This window comes from Nicotiana sylvestris, chromosome 9 (assembly GCF_000393655.2).
Source record: "Nicotiana sylvestris chromosome 9, ASM39365v2, whole genome shotgun sequence".
Classification (NCBI taxonomy): Eukaryota; Viridiplantae; Streptophyta; class Magnoliopsida; order Solanales; family Solanaceae; genus Nicotiana; species Nicotiana sylvestris.
This window is the reverse complement of record NC_091065.1, coordinates 160,544,081-160,565,091: the sequence shown is the minus strand read 5'-3', so window position 1 is coordinate 160,565,091 and position 21,011 is coordinate 160,544,081. Positions and strand designations below refer to the sequence as shown.

The following is a 21,011-nucleotide window of genomic DNA, read 5'->3' as shown; positions in this document are numbered from 1 at the left end:
ACTATGTATCGCAATTTGAGCTGGACAACAAGTTTCTTGCAAGTCAAATTTTAGAAACTAGAATTGTGATACACAATAGTGCAAAAAATGTTGAATCAACCCCATTACCATCTCATAGGAATTGGCGACCAAGTAGATGGTATTCTTCACCTTACGAGTCTAACTTCGACTCCGCAGGTTAGTGTTTTATAAACTTATGATCTATTTCCCCATGGTATTTATAATGTTTAGTCTTTATTCATTAATTCAATGAACAATAGGTACCTCAGTAAAGTTGACCCCCATATTTGAAAAAAGACATCCCTTTGAGGATGATTCAATAACGGGGCCACATCCTACATTGATCATTCAGGAATACGAGAAATGGGTTCGTGATGGTCTTCTCACTAGACATGAACAGAAGTGATTTTGTTCCCCGGTATGTCTATTATGTATTTATATATTTAAAAATGGATATAATATTTTTTTATATCATACTTGTAGAAGTAATTTGGAATACCATTACAAGAAGAACAAGTCAACACTTCATATACCATTGGATTTTGGAATTGATCAAGTCAATTCAAAAAATTGGTTTTACCTTCGATCGTTTGACGGTAAACTATGGTATGACCATTTAAGTTTTAACCCTTCAAACTCCACTATAATTTATTTCTTTAGAATTGGTTTGTCTAATTGTATAATTCACAAATTGAGCTCTCACACAAATTTGTACTCAGATGTATCTTTCACATCTAATGTATTTAACTGTATTCAAATGTATTTTTAACAGTACTCAGTAGTTGTAACTAACATATGTATTTAACTAAATCCGTATGATGTATTTAATAGCCTCATTTGTATTGAATAACAAATGTATTTAACTAAATCCGTATGATGTATTTAATAGCCTCATTTGTATTGAATAACAAATGTATTTAACAGTACTCAGTAGCTTTAATAACACATGTGTTTAACTGTATTCAGTAGCTTTAATAACATATGTATTTAACTGTATTCAGTAGCTTTAATAACAGATGTATTTAACTGTATTCAGATGTATTTTAACAGTACTAAGTAATTGTAAATAATAGATATATTTAACTGAATATATATGATGTATTTAATGGTCTCATTTGTCTTGAATAACAAATGTATTTAATTGTATTCAGATGTATTTTAACAGTACTCAGTAGCTTTAATAACAGATTTATTTAACAGTATCTGTATGATGTATTTAACTAAGTATTCACTTATTATATTCAGTTTCTTCTCCTTAATTTCATTTATTGTACTAACACTATGTTATTAAATTTGTATATAGCATATTGACATCATATTCTACTATTTGAGAAAGAAAGGAAAGTACAACCAAACAACCAACTTCAAGTATACAACTGTTGATTGTATATTCAAGACAAGAATCGCAGAAATCTTTGACAGGTATGCTGATACAGATAGTAATGCAAACGTAGCCAAAGAAGAGGATGTGGTATGTGAGTACATAAAGGGCTACAGATTGCTAGCTAATGTACCTTGACATACTGTTGATAATGTCTTGATACCAGTCAACTTGAAGGACAAACTACACTGGATATTGGTTGCGGTCTCATTCAAGGAGAGATGTATCAAAGTGTATGACTCGTACAGATCTGCATGTCATGATGCCTATGTAGCTTCTGAGATATATAAGCTTGCTAAGCTTGTACCTCTGTATCTATCAATTAGTGGCTTTTACAGATATAGTCAAGGCATAGATTGGTCTACTTACTCAACATACACTGACAAGTCACGTACTGATCCCTTTGAAGTTGTTTTCATATCAAATCTGCCTCAACAAAAAGCTGGGAGCATGTATGTATTCAATCATCATGCTTGTATCATTTTAAAATTCTAATTATATCAATTATTTTTAATTGTTTCAATCAATATTTTTCAGGGATTGTGGGGTGCATGTTGCGACATACGCATAGTTTCTGAGCACTCTTGGTGAGGTTCCATAAACAACATTTGATTCCAATCTACTCCGTCAAAGATATGGTGCTCTCCTCTGGGACTATGCTATGCGGAAGATAGACGCTGATGCCACAAGCGAGAATGAAGCACCCACAAATATTGCTAGGCAAATCACAGAGTCAGATTCAAAGTTGCAGATAATGTTATAGTAGCTTTAGGTGAATGTAGTTTTGGAAGGTTGTTTTAGGTGAATACTATTTTTTGAATAGTTTTTTGGTGAAGATGGTATTCAGTTAGAAAAAATCATGTTTTAATCACTTTATCAACAATGTTCATATATGACCATTGCAACTTTTCAATCTATGTTTCGTTGTTTTGTTCATAAGTATTCATGCTTAATCTACCGTTTCTATTCATATGTATCTTACAGGATATATTCATATGTATTCAACAGGGCGTATAAGTAGGTATCAAAATTCAGTCACTTTGCTTGTATATCAAAGTCAGAAACTGTATGTTACAGGTTTATATGCATGTACTCAACTTGATGTATTTATTTTACTTAAGCAAGTTATATTCATAATTATACAAATCTTTAAGTAATTGTATTTATTTGATTTGATTTGTATAGTCAAGGTAGACACAATGTATAAGACAATTTGTATTTTTGTATGTATTCAACTTTGTATATTAGTATGTAATCAGCTCCTCATGTGTGTATTGTATATCCAAATCAGAGACTGAATAATACAATTGCTATAATTATATATTCAGCAGATTGTATATGTATTTATTGAAATTGTTATATTATAGCTGAGTATATAGTTGTATTCAGATGTATTGTGGTTGGTTATGTATATACAACTCATCCACTGTCTATAATAGATTGTCTAAGTATCTGTTGAAAGGTTGTATTCGAATGTATTCAACACAATACTACAACTAACTATATCCAGAATCTATTCACGAAAAGGTTCAAAATGTATTATTTCACAATTTCATCGGAAGTAATGACAAATCGTTAGAGCACTAATACATGTCAGAGTGTTAACTAAATCCTACGTGGAGCAATTTTACACGTTCGCTTATTATGTCCTCCCTGCCCACATATGCTACATGAATGTTAATTTTTCGGCTGCAGCAATTCACTGAAAGGTTTATCGCGCTTCTTCTTTGGCCTTCCAGGAGGTCTTTTCCATTTGGGTGGCAATACAACTTCCTCTGCAACATGTGCTGGTATATTCCATTCATTTCTGTCTGGTAGCGGGTACACAGGCACATCGTATGTCATTACAATAGAATTTGGTTTGTAATAGTTAGAGCAATAATCTTCTGGCATTAGAAACTTGCTCTTCAATACAGCCCAAACATGTGGGCATGGTAACTCATCAATTTGGAACCTCCCGCAAACGCATTTTCTCTCTAACATGCAGACGGTGTAATTCCCCCATTCATCAGTAACCGTATATAAGTATTCAGTCGATGATACCATCTACATTTAAACATAGACCTATAAGTTTTGCGAACATATAAACAAATAAATTAATTTATATACCATAGAATAGACGTATTAAATATACAACAGTATGAATTAAATAAAATATGTATTGAACACAAACATATTTCTGTATGTATAATGCAGAATTATTAAGTTAAATAATTCATCATAAATGTATAATGCATAATTATTTCACTTAAACAAATGAATTTTTATATGTATAATGCAGAATTATTCAGTTAAATACAACTGAAATGTTTGAATACAGAAGAATACATCATTTATGTAGACCGACATACTATAAACTATAATTACGTCTTAGCTTATAAATACATTATTATACATCTAAAATCTGGTTAACTTTAGGCAGCTGAAAAGAAACAAAAACATTATAAGACTTTGCATGATAATACAATTGAATACATTTATCTAAAAAAGGTATAAATTATTTCAGAAAATATTAAGCTATCTAAAGAAAGAACTAAATATATGATACAATGACATTAAAATAAAACTTACAGTCATGTGTGTAGACATTGCCTCATTCAAAGTCAGCATCTCCTGGTATTTTTTTTCCAAGCGTTGTGTAAATCTGTGCAGCTTCTTTGCGGTTACTGTAATTCCAACGTCCAAACAGCTTCCTAACTTCTTCGAGGAAGTCATGTATTGGCAATTCCCTTGCTGACACTAGTGCAACATTGATTTACTCAGCAATATTTGACGTCATGGTCCATCCCCTGTTAACAGGTGCATACAACCTAGCCCACTTTTCGTATCCAGCTAACTCCAAGTATTCTTTCACCCTAATATCTACCTTCTCCACCTTCTCCATCAAACAGTCAAATTCAGCTTGTGTGTATGTTTTTGCCATCGAGAAGTATATCTCGCTCAACTTTGCATGGCTCTTTTTGAATTTCTTATATACGTTGTTCCATAGATGCCATACACATGCAAAATGCGGTACATCTGGATACACTCTCGATACAGATTTAATGATACTCTCATTTCTACCTGAAACGATGCACATGTTTTCCCTGTCACCGTATGCTATCTTGAATTGCTCAAAGAACCACGTCCAAGCAGCATCGTTCTTTGAATCAATAACACCATATGCTATTGGCAATATATGTCCTGTAAAGGCAATTGCATACATATTTTTAAAATATGTATTTCAATCTTTACAATATTAACAAAATTTATTATAATTCACGTACTGTCACAACCCCAACCCCGGTCATGATGGCGCCCAACACACTGCTAGGCAAGCCCGACCATTTAACAACATTATACCAAATTCTTATTCAGATTATAGATAAATATCACATAAAATTTACTAAGTCATTACATTCAAGTGTATAATTAATAATAAAATCTGCGGAAGTTCAATTAAAATACCACACCATAGCCCAACAGAATCCGGTGTCACGAATATGAGCCTCTAATACAAAATATCTACCTATTACAAGTCTGTCTAGGAAAAATACGGAATAAAAGATAGAGATAGAGGGGAGATATCAAGGCTGCGAACGCCATGCAGCTACCTCAATACTCCCGGATACTTCCTGCTCAGCTAAACAATTCCTCACTTAGCCTGTGGTGTACCTGGATCTGCACGCAAGGTGCAGGGAGTAATGTGAGTACTCCGACCCAGTGAGTAATAAACATAAATAAAGGTTGAGAATAGGAAATCATGGAAAAATACAAAGCAAACTATAACTGGCAGTTTAGAATAACAAATAGTGAAGCAACAAGTCAATTAAGTCAGAGTACCAAATACTGAGACATGTATAACAGATAAAAACAAATGCATGGGTGCAATGCAATGCATATGATGGTATACTCTAGTACCCACTGGGCTCAGAAATGTCCAGTCTCACAAACCGATTAGCCAAGGTTTGAACATCAACTGCAAAGGGCCTCTCCCCAACTGGAATGTACGCCAAACTACCTATACTGACTGCCTTTCGGCTTAAGGCATCTGTCACTACATTGGCCTTTCCCGGATGATACAAAATAGTGATGTCATAATCTTTTAGCAACTCAAGCCACCTCCGCTGCCTCAAATTAAGGTCTTTCTGCTTAAACAAATACTGAAGACTGCGATGATCAGTGAATACCTCGCAAGATATGCCATATAAATAGTGCCTTCAAATCTTCAAGGCATGAACTATAGAAGCCAACTCTAAGTCATGAACAGGGTAGTTCTTCTCATGGGGCTTTAACTGACGAGAAGCATAAGCAATAACTCTACGCTCCTACATCAACACACAGCCAATCCCAACTCTCGAAGCATCACAATATACAGTATATGAACCTGTAGTTGATGGTAAAACCAATACTGGAGTTGTGGTCAAAACTGTCTTGAGCTTCTGAAATCTCTCCTTACACTTGTCTGACCATAAAAATGGAGCACCTTTCTGAGTCAACTTGGTCAAGGGCGACGCAATGGATGAAAACCCCTGAACAAACCGGCGATAATAGCCTGCTAATCCGAGAAAACTATGGATCTCTGCGGCTAAGGACGGTTTAGACCAACTCTGCACTGCTTCTATCTTCTTTGGATCAACCTGAATACCCTTGCTGGACACTATGTGTCCCAAGAATGCCACAGAACTTAGCCAAAATTCACAATTGGAGAATTTTGCATAAAGCTTCTCCTCCCTCAATCTCTGCAATACCACACGCAAATGCTTGACGTGCTCCTCCTGGCTACGCGAGTACACCAGAATGTCATCAATAAATACAATAACAAAAGAATCTAGATAAGGCCGAAATATACTGTTCATCAAATGTATGAACGCTGCTGGGGCATTGGTCAGCCCGAAAGACATGACTAGAAACTCATAGTGACCATATCTAGTCTTGAAAGCTGTCTTAAGAATATCCGAGTCCCTAATTTTTAACTGGTGATAGCCCGAACGGAGATCAATTTTTGAAAACACACTCGCTCCCTGAAGCGGATCAAATAAGTCATCAATGCGAGGTAAAGGATACTTGTTCTTCACTGTTACCTTATTTAACTGCCTGTAGTCAATGCACATTCTCATTGTGCCATCTTTCTTCTTCACAAACAGAACTGGCGCACCCCACGGTGACACACTAGGCCGAATGAACCCCTTGTCTAGGAGCTCCTGAAGCTGCTCCTTCAATTCTTTCAACTCTGCTGGTGCCATACGATATGGCGAAATAGAAATGGGCTGGGTGCCCGGCACCAAGTCAATGCCAAAATCGATATTCCCTATCCGGCGGTATGCCCGGCAGGTCTGCAGGAAATACATCAGGAAAATCCCTCACAACTAGGATAGAATCAATACTAGGAGTCTCAGCTCCAACATCTAGCACAAAAGCTAGATACGATAGACAACCCTTCCCAACCATACGCTGGGATTTCAAGAGGGAAATTACTCTGCTAGGAACATAATCAGTCATACCATGCCACTCGATCCTCGGAACACCCGGAATAGCCAAAGTAGCTGTCTTAGCATGACAGTCTAGAATAGCATGACACAGATATAGCCAATCCATCCATATAATAACATCAAAATCTACCATGCTCAACAACAATAAATCAACTCGGGTCTCCAGACCCCCAATAGTCACAATACAAGACCGATACACATGGTCTACAATAATGGTATCACCCACCGGGGTAGATACGTGCACGAGTAAAGCAAGACACCCTCGGGTCGTACCCAAATGATGAGCAAAATATGAGGACACATAAGAAGAGGTGGAACCGGGATCGAATAATACAAAGGCATTTCTGTGGCAGACTGGAACAATTCCTATAATGACATCATCTGAAGCAATATCATCTGTCCTTCCTGGAATAACATAAAAACGGCCCGGCCACCGCCTGATCGACTTTAAATCTCCGTAAGCCATAACTGACTTACCAACACACCTCAAACTGGAACCAATATAGCACATAACCGTGCAATCAACTTAATTAATAGCAAACTCCCCAACTTGGCTCAAAGCCATAGATCAAAACGCACTCAATAATTCACAACACATATACTCTATTGTTGTCGTAATACCATAGTGAGATTAAACTCACTCCTTCATAAGCTTGTAGAAACACGAATCATCTGGAATTTTAACTCTTCTGCAATTCTTGCATTCACTCACACAACAGTTAAGCCCACTCTTTAGGCGGCCCAATTTAGATTTCAATGCATATTCTTCACTTGTAAATGAGATCTTCTAATAGACAACATAAGGATCACACCACCTTAGAACACTCCTTAGGAGATAACCCACTTGCTTCACCTCCAATTAATATTTTTGTATACCTTTCACGGTCATACACATTACACAATCACTTAATCTTCCTGAGTCTAAACTCACACTGTAACATGAAATTTACTTCACTCCAAATAGGAGACATGAAAAGATTCTCCACGCGCCCATAGCTCGGGGCTACACATCTAATCACAATGAAAATCAAACACTTAATAGTTCATCTATCATCCTACCGCCCTTCCTCGTCACTTCTAAGTCATATAGATACGCGTCGCAGTACTAACATACTCATCACATAGCCACAACTATCATTTCCACTAACAGGGACACTACCAAACATATAAGTTCAAAAACACTTGTTCACACAATCAGCACCTCGGCGCTCCCGCCATAGGCAAAGATCCAACCTCAAGTCCTCTAGACTGGCCCACCATAAATTCACAGAAGTAACACCTCACCCCTCAATCGGGGAATCACAAGCCATCGAGGCACATCTAATACTGAGCGCCCATGCGCGCATACAAATGCGTGGAAGGAATTTCAAAAGTTTTTTTTTCAAGATGAATCAAGGACGCACGATAAGAATTCAAGAATGTGAAGTTTTTCTAAAGGTTCTGCAGCCTCTCGAGGATAAATACAGACGTCTCCGTACCGATCCGCGAGACTCTACTAAACCGTCTTATGACTCGCGAGACCAAGTAACCTAGGCTCTGGTACCAACTTGTCACAACCCCAACCCCGGTCATGATGGAGCCCAACACACTGCTAGGCAAGCCCGACCATTCAACAACATTATCCCAAATTCTTATTCAGATTATAGATAAATATCACATAGAATTTACTAAGTCATTACATTCAAGTGTATAATTAATAATAAAATCTGCGGAAGTTCAATTAAAATACCACACCTTAGCCTAACAGAATCCGGTGTCACGAATATGAGCCTCTAATGCAGAATATCCACCTATTACAAGTTTTTCTAGGAAAAATACGGAATAAAAGATAGAGATAGAGGGGAGAGATCAAGGCTGCGAATGCCATGCAGCTACCTCAATACTCCCGGATACTGCCTGCTCAGCTAAACAATTCCTTACTTAGCCTGTGGTGTACCTGGATCTGCACGCAAGGTGCAGGGAGTAATGTGAGTACTCCGACCCAGTGAGTAATAAACATAAATAAAGGCTGAGAATAAGAAATCATGAAAAAATACAAAGTAAACTATAACTGGCAGTTTAGAACAACAAATAGTGAAGCAACAAGTCAATTAAGTCAGAGTACCAAATACTAAGACAGGTATAACAGATAAAAACAAATGCATGATTGCAATGCAATGCATATGATGGTACACTCTAGTACCCACTACGGTGTGCAGCCCGAGCCATCCATTTATTTATCATCGACGGCGCTCACTAGGGGTGTGTACAGACTCCGGAGGGGATCCTACAGCCCAAGCGCAATATCAAGCCATCTCGTGGCATCAAATCTAGGCCTTCGGCCTCATATCAATATCAATATAATCACCCAGGCTCTCGACCTCAATATCAATGTAATCAACCAGGCTCTCAGCCACGATATCAGTATAACACTGCTGCGACGCGCAGCCCGATCCATGCTCAGTCCAGAAATCATCATAAGCCCCTTGGGCATTTGTAAAACAGTAGTTCTCAGCCCGAAATATCATTTAGAAATATCATTTAAGTTTTCAAATCTTAGAAAGATGGCTGAGTTTGCAAAACAGTATTTAAAACCTTGGACTGAGGTCAAATGATATGCAAAATATGCGAAAGCAGTGATATCAATCCCTGAAGGATTCAAATAATTGGCAAGAAGCCTACAATTGGAAACATGACTGAGGATATAAATTCTCAATTTAGTTCAAGTAGAAAATACGGTAAAAACATCTCTCAGGACGGACCAAGTCACAATCCCCAATGGTGCTCTACCCCACGCCCGTTATCCGGCGTGCAAGTCACCTCAATATAGCGTTACGATGTGAAATTCCGGGGTTTCAAACCCTCAGGACATCATTTACATCAATTACTCACCTCAAGACGGTCAAAGTCTAGCTCGCTATGCCCTTGCCTCTCAAATTACCCTCCTTGTGCGACAAATCTGCCCAAAATTACAACGAATATGTCGCATTATGCTAAAGAGACAATACCCAATTGAAAGCAATCGAAAAGCACCAAAAATCTCGAAATTAGCAAAACCCGAGCCCCGGGACCACTTCTCGAAACTCAAAATTTTTTACATCAACTGGTTCCTTATCTCCCAACGAGTTCAACCATACCAATTTTACCAAAATCCGACATCAACTCGACCCTCAAATCTTCAAATTAAACCAAGAAGATTTTCAAGATTTTACCAACTAAAATCATAAATTAAATGTTAAAACCAACGATGGATTCGAGTAATCTAACCAAAAATTGAGTTAAGAACACTTACCTTGATATTTTTCTTGAAAATCTCTCGAAAAATCGCCTTACCCGAGCTCCCCCAACTCTATTTTTGTCAAAAATGGCCAAAAACTTCGTTTTATAACATTTTTTCGATTCGGGCACCACAGGTGGCGCCGGGCGCTGCCTGTGGCGCTGGTTCCAGTAGCCAAAATAAATCCCGGCGCCATGGATGGCGCCCCGCGCTACTCTGGGCGTTGGCGATGGGAAATTATTTTTCCCCGACACGAAAATGGGCATAACTCTCTCATGCGATGTCAGAATTGGATGATTCTTTTTGCTATGGCTCTGAAATTTCGATACGGATCTAATGCTTCAATAAAAACTGAATTTGGAGCTCATTTGCATAATGTGATACCACTTACTCTTGAAGAACGACATCAAAACATTCTTGAAATGCCCAAGTTAAACTCCAATAACCATCCAAACTCCACCCGAGGCCCTTGGGACCTCAATCAAATATATCAACAAGTCCTAAAATATCATGTGGACTTACTCAGAGTTTCAAATCATGCCAAGCAACGTCGAAATTACAATTCACACCTCAATTCGGACTTATGAGTTTTAAACTTTTTCTTTTACAAAGCGCATGCCGAAACATATAAAATGAATCCGGAATGACTTCAAATTTTTCACACAAATCCCAAATAACATAACGAAGCTACAACAACTCTCGAAATTCCATTCCGATCCCCGGATCAAAATCTCACCTATCAACCGGAAATCGCCAAAATACCAACTTCACCAATTCAAGCCTAATTCTACACCGGACCTCCAAAACCAATTCTAATCACACTCCTAAGTCACAAATCACCTCCCGAAGCTAACTGAACCATCGGAACTCACATCCGAGCCCTCTAACTCATAAGTCAACGTCCAGTTGACTTTTTCAACTTAAGCCTTCTTAAAAGAGACTAAGTGTCTCAATTCCTTTCAAAACCTTTCCGAATCAACTCGTTCACACCCAACACTGATAATTAAGAATAAAGAAATAGGAAATGGGGAAAAAGGGGCGGTAACTCACGAGACGACGGGTCAGATCGTCACACGTACTCACCTGCACCATCCAACGTGCTGGCCGAGACGAATGTCCCGGTCTAGTAAGATTTTAGGTGACTTCCATCCACAACCACAATGGGTCTACAATGATCAAACCCCTTTATAAAGGCATACAAAGATATATACACATACATGAACTCATTTTTGGGCAATTTTACCATTCTAATGTATGAACCTGGATATGTCTTATCCATTGTATATAAGTATCCTGGTAATTTTTTGTATGAATCACCGGTTCACCTCTCAAAAAATTCATTGCCTTCTCTTTAGCCCGCCACGCTAACATGTAGCTAACATCTACACCTAAATATGATTTCACATCATCAATTATATCCTTTGGGGTGTATTTCCTCTTATGATTAGTAAGCTTGGGCCTAATCATACCACCTATAAGGCTGCTACTTGCTTGTCGCTGCTCATACACCTTGTCCTTCAACGGACATGTATGCTTATCAATGAACTCTCTCACTTTGAATAGTTCTGATTTGTTAATTCTCGAAGCCTTAAACCTCCATTCACAATCTTCTGACATACATAATAATGCATAGCTACAAAGAATTTATCATTATACATATGATTAGCATAAATGCTTAAAACATCACTCATATACACATGAATACAAATACGACTATAGTTATTTGTGCAAATAATACAACTGAATACACTTATATTTATATGCACACATTTGTATACAGCTAGTAAACCAAAGAGGAAAACAATGAGAGCCACTGTAATAAGTTTATACAATTAAAATACACAAGAATACATGTATTTGAAGACCATAAAAAAATAGTTAACCACATCAGTGAAGATCAATTGTATTACAAATATACATAAACATATCAACATATAACTTACAACTCTAACCATAAATACAAAATACGACAAAAATAAAGAATAATAAAATACACTCAAACCTGACAGAATTAGACCTACCAACCTGGAATTAAAACCTTTGAGATATAGCATAATGCTCCATCACCTCTTTAAATGTAGCCTTATTCTTATATACTTGTCCAACCATAATCTCCCTTTGATTAGTTTTTGAAATTATCAAATCCTTGTCCAGTTCGAACACCCCAATTGTTTGTCCTAAATTGACAAAATCTAAAGCAAGTGTAGCATCTTGTGACGACCCGGCTGGTCGTCTTAAGAATTAACGCCCCAATCCCCTATTAAATTCTTTTCCCAAGTTTAATTATGCTATTTTGATTTGCCGGAATGTTCGGTTTTGCGTTTCGGAGAGTTCTGGGACACTTAGTCCCTAAATGAGAGCTTAAGTGTTGGAAAGTTGACCGTAGTCGGAACAGTGTGAAGACAACCTCAAAATGGAATCTGATGGTTTTGTTAGCTCCGTTAGGTGATTTTGGACTTAGGGGTGTGTTCGGATTGTGTTTTGGAGGTCCGTATCTAATTTAGGCTTGAAATGTCGAAAGTTGAATTCTTGAAGTTTCCGGTCTGATAGTGAGATTTTGATCCGAGGTTTGGAATTAAATTCTGGAAGTTGGAGTGGCTCCGTAGTGTTGAATGTGATGTGTGTGCAAAATTTCAGGTCATTCAGACGAGGTTTGATAGACTTTTTGATTGAAAGCGTATTTTGAGAAATTTGGAGTTCTTAGGCTTAAATCCATGGTTAATTCGAGGTTTCGATATTTTTTTTAAGTATTTTAAGGATTGGTACAAGTTTGGATAGTGGTTTGTGACTTGTTGTTGTCTTTGGTTGAGGTCCTGGGGTCCCCGAGGTGAATTCGGATGGTTGACGGAAGGATTTGGAGTTTGAAGTTTGTTGAAACAGCTGGTCTTCTGTCATAACCGCACCAGCGGTTTGGGTTCCGCAGGTGCGGAGCTGCAGAAGTGGCGGAGCCATCGCAGAAGAGGATCTGGGGAGGGTCTTCAGGTTTCGCAGATGCGGAAGGAATACCACAGAAGCGGTGGCACATCTACGAAAGGGTAACCACAGATGCAGTTTCTGGTCTTTAAGTGAAAGTCGCAGGTGCGACCTTTGGTCCACAAAAGCGGGACCGAGTCGTAGATTCGAAAATCACTGGGCAGAACATATAAATAGTTGCTTTCACGAATTTGAGTAATTCTTTCACCATTTTCATCCGGGTTTGAAGCTTTTAAGAGAGATTTTTGAGGAAAACAAAGGGGAATCACTTGGAGGCAACATCCTTGACTTCATAACTCATTTTTATGTGATTAAGGACCTAATTAGTAGTGAAAAATTTGGAAAAAATGGGTAATTATGGCTTGAATTTAAGAGACCTTTAACTGAGGATTTGAGGGGATATTTGGACTCCGATTTCAGTGTTCTTGTTATATATAGACTCATGAGAGTACGAGATTTCTGAAAATATAAATTTTACCCAATTCCGAGACATGGGCCCGAGGGGCATTTTGGTCATTTTACCTAATTTCGCATTTTAGCTTAGAATTTAATTGTAGAATCAGTTACTTGAAGTGTTATTTACATTATGAAATTGAATTGAATAGATTTGTACCATTTGGAGTCGAGTACTCGTGGCAAGAGCGTGGTTTCAAATTGATTTTGAGCCGGTTCGAGGTAAGTGACTTGCCTAACCTTGTGTGGGGGACCTTCCCCTTAGGATTGATATATTTGGTAATTGGAATTCCTTGTACGCGAGGTGACGAGTGCGTACTTGTGCTAATTATTGGAAATCCGGTTTTCTTTAAGTAATTACTAGTATGTTTCCTTTTATGTTTCTATTATTTGCACTGTTAAGCCTGTTGTTAGCTTAGGAAAACATGTCTGAGTAACTTAATTGCTTTATTTGTTCAACCTTCCTTACTTGAATTCTGTGCAGCATGCTAGACTAGAATCACTTGTTGTCTTAATACGAAGTCTTGCCATTTCTGTATATTTTCCTATTGCTGATGTGTATTTATTTTGGGACTACGAATGTGGGATTTCAGTAGCTCCCCCTTGTCTAGTTATTTTGGGACTACGGATGTGGGATTCCGGTATCTCCCCCTTATTTGTTTATTTTGGGACTACGGATGTGGGATTCCGGTAGATCCCCCTGCACAGTTATATGGAACTACGGGAATGCACCCGGTAGATTCCCCAAGTACTGGATATTTACATTTGGGACTACGGAATGGGATTCCGGTAGGTCCCCGCGCACTATGAGTTAGACTACGGGACGTGATCCCGGGAGATCCACAGGATATATACATATGGGACTACAGGACGGTATCCTGGGAGATCCCCGATTGTTACTATCGGTACTGAGCTGTGTTTCCTTTCCATGTTTACCTTGTTTCTGTATAGTTGTTGTTGTTGTTCTGTACATCCAGTGTTATTTTACTGCCGTACTTATGTATATTGTTCTGTCCTATACTGTTGATCTTTATATTTTGTTTAACCTCAGTAGGGCTCTGACCTTCCTCGTCACTACCCAACCGAGGTTAGGCTTGACACATACTGAGTACCATTGTGGTGTACTCATGCCCCTTCCGCGCATGTTTTTCATGTGCAGATCTAGGTACCGCTACTCAGGCCTACCATCCTTGAGGGAAGCGACTGATCTAGAGACTTCGAGGACATTTGCCGCGTCCGCAGATCGAGAAGTCTCTTTCTATTCTAGCTGTTAAACATTGCCCTTCTGTATTTTCTTTCTTGTTAGATATTCTGGAGTTAGACTGTTAGATATTCCAAAGGCTTGTGTTTCCGTGAGTTTTCGGGTTTTGGGATAGTGTATTTGGTTTGAGAATGTTATGTTGTATATGCCGAGCGACATTATAACTATTGTTTCCATTCAGTTATTTTGGTTTTGATTATTTCTTCCGCAAGTTTCATTTATGTTCTGCATTTGTTAGGCTTACCTAGTCGTAGAGACTAGGTGCCGTCACGACAGTTCACGGAGGGCAAACTGGGGTCGTGACACATCTGTATCGGAATCATACCTTTGAACTGCTTCGTCTATTTGCACAATGTCGCCTTAAATTAAACTACCTCCGGATACAAGTTCTTTTTCAATCGTTGTTATCCACAAAGGACACATCTCGAGTTCTCTGTTCTCTTTTTTCAACTCTACATACACCCTGTAATCCATATCATTGTATATTTCCATTGGCGTGCCAATTTTCTTCTACCTTGTATTGAATTTTAATGGACTTTGAGCTTAAATATATGCCCAGTTGATTAGAGATTGACGCAACCAAATCATTATACGACACATACTCCTTTATCAGTATTCCCTCAATTAAATAATCGACGTAATTGCTCTTACTGTTCCACTTGCCAGAATGCCGCAACAATACTGTTAAACTTGCCATATGTATACACTTGTATCAATCGCAATTTTTGTTGTTGAAAAGATAACTGGGTACGCACTGGAACTACAAAAAAAAAAGGGAGGACTTAAAATCCAGATGTTGCTCTGCTTTAGGTTATTTTTTTCGATTGAAAAACTTTCGTGAATGGAGGAATACTGATTTATGGTGCAATAGTTTGTGTTAGTTGAGTTATATTAGGAGAATATCAGGTAAATTGATTTCTTTTTCATTTTAAACCAGTTGAAAAGTCCATATTTTACGCTAAAAACGTTACTGTATTTTTGAATACGCCTCGTAAATATAATTAAATACATCTGAAGATTAGCTGGACTTCCTTGATTCACGCCTATTTTTGCTACTGTATTCATGAATACATTAGGTTACATACATCAAATACATCTTATAACCACGTAAAAGGTATCTATAAAACGTAATATATCAAATGGTATCTATAGATGACTAATTACTACTAAAAGATAGTGCTTTATGAAAATTTCTCTAAACCATATCTATAAATTATACTACCTCCATCCCAATTTATGTGTCACTAGTTGACTGAATATGCAGTTTAAGAAATAAATAAATATTTTTAAAATTTGTGGTCCAAAATAACAATTAGATATTTGTGTTATAAAATCAACTCAATAAGGATAAAAGAGGAATCTTAAAGTTAAATTACTTTTATAAATATAAAAATATAATATTCTTTTTTGGACAAACTAAACAGGAAAGAACGCCACATAAATTAGAATAAAGGGAATACAATAAAACGATTTTACAATCTTTTTATTTTCAGTGTTGTCCCAAGATCTTAGCATAGTAGTTGATGTATCGAAATATAATGGAGAAATTTTGAAATAGAGTAAAAGTAAAGGGAAAGACGAAATTAAAGTAAAAGTAAAGCAAGAAAGCCGCAGCAACTTCTTTTGCCCCTTCCATCAAGAGTTGTGGTGCTATACAATTTATTCCTCTATCTTTAACTATCTATTTCGAATCATGAAAATAATTTTTTTTGAATAGAAAATACTTTCTCTTTAGTAGGCTTGCGGGTGCGAATCCAAATTAGCTGATGCTTCGAAATAGGTATAAAACATCAGGTTGAGAAATCAAAAATAACTCTTTTGCTCCCTTTAGAAGCCTTAGGGGCGGTTTCACCTTGTGACCTACGAGTTCATCTATCCTGGTAATTTTTGTTCAAATAGTGTAAATGTGTTCGAAAAATCACTAAATATTTATAAATATTTGAATGTGAACCCAGTTACTATTGAACATTTACTTGACATCATTGCTGAAACCCATAAATATTAAATCATGGATCTACTTTTGTTTGCATTACAAAATGAGGCGAATGACATAGAGCCATACATTCTCTTACCAGTAGGCCTAGAGAGGACATTCCCAAGTAATAATGAACATATATGATTTAATGCAGATTTTAGAATCACAAGATTTCCATGAAAAACATTCAATACAATTCACCAGGAAAAGAACACATAATGCAGTACATCACAAAATCATTAACTAGCCTTGGTCCTATATATTCAATATCACCTAACCAAATACCCCTTCACCATTCATAAAGCAAATTTAAAAGTATTAAATTTTAAATTTGATTTTTGTGATCTGATAGTGTATATTATTTTTATTTGATCAAGTTAAGTTACCTGCAATAAGAGGTACACATAATTGGTTATAACAAAACATCACCTAGTAAACTATGAAACATGATAAATCGCCTGTAATAACATGTGATTTAACACTCAATAACGTAAAAATTCTTTATAATATTAGTGTATATATATATAATTTAAACTCTGTAAACTTGCCCAACGATATTCCTCTTAAATATATTAATATTATCTCCATCAAACCTTACAATTTGCCGACTAGACATAAGTAGCGGTGGTTGTGTGCCATTGTCACATATAAAACTAGTGTCCATTGAGAATTTGAGATTTATGGTGTCATCTTCTTTGGAAAACGACAAAACCATACCTAATATGTGTAGTGGTTCAATTCCATTCAAAATTTTAAAAAGATCCATTCAAATTTAATCTAGCATTTGGACATATATTTGGTTAAAATTTAAAAAAAATGGTTTTTATTTTTAAAAAAAAAATAATAATTTGAGAAAGTTGAAGTTGTATTTGGACATATATTTTATTTCAAAAAAAAGTTAAAATTTTGTGAGTAGAAGGAAAAATTTCACCCAAAAACTGTCCTAAACCAGTTTTTGAGAACTTAAAAAAAATAAATTCAAAAACTAAATATACTCCCTGAACAAAACAATGTTTTCAATCTTTTTTGAAAAAAAAAGTACCCAAAATTTATGGCGAAATGGGAGATAAATATTCCATCCAATTAATCCATGCAATATACCCAAGTGGGTAACGCAAAAAATCTCAACTCTTGGTCTCCGCAATAATCATTTGAAAAGGAGATTAAAGACTTAAAGAGGACCAGACTCTGATTAAAAAAAAGAGGCTATTTTTATAACCCCAATAATTGTCAATACTAGTCTTGACTAGCAAACAAGAGAAGTTCTGACGTACTCCATATATTATTGAAAATTCTGATTCTCCTCTTTTTGTATATTTACTTACAAAATGTGGCTGAACTCTAGTTCTTTATACAATGATGAGAGAGTTCTTCTTGAAGAAAAAGAAGAAGACGCATTATCATTACGCGATCTGCCAGAAAATGAAGAGAACCAAACAAAAAAACAATCTCCTAGAGGAAGCTTAACACAAGAAGAGTTTGATTTCTGCTCGTGCGTTGGTTCTTTGTTGAAAGATTCAGAAATGTGTAATGCTGATGAAGTTTTTTTCCAAGGTCAAATGTTGCCTCTACAATGTTTGCCAAGTGATAGCCATAGTAATGTTTTCAGGGGAGGAGCTACATGTAATGAACGAGGTTTAATTGAATCCTCCTCCTCGACAAGTTTTTCTCAGCAAATAAGGTAACAATAATCTTATGCTCCCTCTAGTCCTTCTTAAATGTCGTTTAGGGTCCGTTTGAAAGCCACCAAGGTAATTGAAATTTGTGTAATTACTAGGGTAGTAATTACACCGCCTAGTAATTACACGGTTGTCTAGTTATGATGATCTATTTGTTTGTCATAGTATAATTATAAATTTACTGTTTGGTTGCACAAATGTAATTACATAGTTAGATCAAATTTTAAATGAAATAATTATCAAAACTTAAAATAATAAATATATGCCTATAAATTTTTATAAGTATAAATGATATTATATTTAGTATTTAAGATGCATATTTTTTCGTGAATATACATTTATTAGTAATCATATATTTATAACTAATATTATAAAAATAATATATATATATATATATATATATATATATATATATATATCTAATTATTAATATTTAGTTTAGATACTTGAAAAATACTAAAAATATACGTTTTGTAAGAACATCATGGAATTCATGTTTGATAAAATAAATTAATATTTATAAATATAATATCATAATATTATTCAAATGTTTGACAAAACTAAACTATCAATTCTAACTAAAAAATAAAGTACATACAATGTGAGCCAATATTACTAAAACAAGTAAATTGGAACCATGAATATAACATAATTTAAATTTTAGTACCTTCCACTACAACTTAAGATTAGGAAACATAATAAGTTTATAATCACATTCAACAATGAAATTCCACTTTAATTGCATCACTCATTATATGCCAAGTTTGTTAATGATTCATTTTTCTAATATTAGGATGTGTAGTTTAAAAAAGTAGAATAATAAATAAATAAAGAATAAAATATAAGCAATTACATAGAATCACAAGAAGTAAAGGTAGATAAATAATGTACAAAGAAAAATATATTTTAAAAAATTCAAAATAAATTAAAAAGTAAAATAAAATTAAAACATTAAAGTAATAAAAATAAAGAGTTATACAGAAAATATATTAAAATAAAATAAAAAGGAAAGAAATTAAAAAGCAGCCTTGTAATTACACAGTGTAATTACCACCAATTCTCACCTCCCTTTGAGAATTAAAGAGTGTAATTATACCCCTCTAATTATACCCAATTTTATACTGACCAAGTAATTATTTGGCCAAACAAATATGTCAAACTGTGTAATTACACCCAATTTCCATTTCCAAGGTGTCTTTCCAAACATGATCTTAAGGTTTTGGAGAGTTCATTTAGAAAACTATTTAATAGCTTTAATTACGAGAATTATTTGATTAAATTACATTTTATCTATCCTCATGATGAGTAATGATATATGGAGCAAGGGTAGATTTAAAAAAAAAAAAATTAATGTCTTCTTGTTTTCCTACAGCGCACTTGGAATTCGAAACCAGTTTCGTTCTCAACTAAGCCCGACAACCCAGGTTCAATTTTCAAAGATCACACACAGAAACATCAACAGGTCTAACCCAAAGCCGAAAATGTGGAGTCATTTTCGTGTTGGGTTGGTGAAAACACCAGAAATTGCACTAGAAGATCTTAAAATTCGTCGCAACAAGGATTTCGCAAGTCAAAATAGCACGAGTAGTAGCAGCAGCAATAGCAGTTCGAGCAATGACAATAGAAAGAGGATTATATTAAGCAAGAAAAAGAAGCAGAGGAAAAGGGCATTTCCCGGAAGTTGCAAATGTTCAGTGAATTCAGTTGAAATAGTTCCTTCTAAAGTTGTTACCATAAACAGAGTCAGCACCACTGTGAATTTGAAAGAGGAAATGAATGACCATAATATTGAAGATAATTATAAGGATGTTACAGAGATGAAGGAGAACAAAAAGAAACAAATCGGGACACGTCATCGAACGTTTGAATGGCTAAAGCTGCTTTCACTTGAATGTCCAGCAGATGAAACATAGAGATTTTAAACATTAGTATCACGCATGCTCACATAACTGATAAGTTGGTGCCATATGATTAGGAGACCACGAGTTCGACCCGTAAAAATAGCATCTTGCAGAAATGGAGAATAAGACTGCGTATAATAAACCCTTGCAGTCCGGTTCTTCCTTGGACATAGCGAGAGCTAATTAGTGCGTCAGGCTGTTTTTTTTTTTTTTTTTTTATCATGCATGCTTGAACTTTCGGTTCAGTTTACTGTTCTTTTTCCTGATGTATGTATGTAGACCTTTTGCATGTTTTGATTTGTTTCATTTTTATTCCTTTTTGATTGGTGAATTGGTTGAATGCACGTTTTGAAGAGGCAATAGTAAACTACAGATAAGATGTTTATGTGCATTGCGATTACTAAGTATTGACCTTTTTTTTTGGCTCTTTAGAATGAGTACATAAATAATTGAAGAAGAATTAAACTAATTAAATAGCCACCCACGGCCCCACGCGACTGTTTAAACCAAAAATAACATGTGAATGTACAGTATATCTATATTTCATATATAATATGTGTATAACTGTAATCAATTGAAGATCACGATATTATGCAACCAACCGGCTATTTGCGTAGAGATTTCTTAATTGATGAAGAGGAGAACCCTCGATCAATTTCTG

At 35.9% G+C, this 21,011-nt stretch overlaps 3 protein-coding genes across 3 annotated transcripts; 1 reads left to right on the top strand and 2 right to left on the bottom strand.

Annotated features, from left to right (window-relative positions):
• Nucleotides 1–3,058: 3,058 nt before the first annotated feature.
• Nucleotides 3,059–4,096, bottom strand: LOC104244783 (uncharacterized). Its single transcript, XM_009800272.1, has 2 exons — nt 3,953–4,096; nt 3,059–3,427 (listed from the first exon to the last, which is right to left on the bottom strand). Exons 1-2 carry the CDS (start codon nt 4,094–4,096, stop codon nt 3,059–3,061), a joined length of 513 nt encoding a protein of 170 aa, XP_009798574.1.
• Nucleotides 4,097–4,136: 40 nt separating this feature from the next.
• LOC138878507 (uncharacterized) lies at nt 4,137–11,725 on the bottom strand. Its single transcript, XM_070158190.1, has 3 exons — nt 11,434–11,725; nt 5,748–6,020; nt 4,137–4,564 (listed from the first exon to the last, which is right to left on the bottom strand). Exons 1-3 carry the CDS (start codon nt 11,723–11,725, stop codon nt 4,137–4,139), a joined length of 993 nt encoding a protein of 330 aa, XP_070014291.1.
• A 6,302-nt stretch (nt 11,726–18,027) lies between these two features.
• On the top strand, nt 18,028–20,703 carry LOC104210911 (uncharacterized). Its single transcript, XM_009759871.2, has 2 exons — nt 18,028–18,451; nt 19,822–20,703. Exons 1-2 carry the CDS (start codon nt 18,099–18,101, stop codon nt 20,360–20,362), a joined length of 894 nt encoding a protein of 297 aa, XP_009758173.1. The 5' UTR covers nt 18,028–18,098; the 3' UTR covers nt 20,363–20,703.
• The last annotated feature ends 308 nt before the right edge of the window (nt 20,704–21,011 follow it).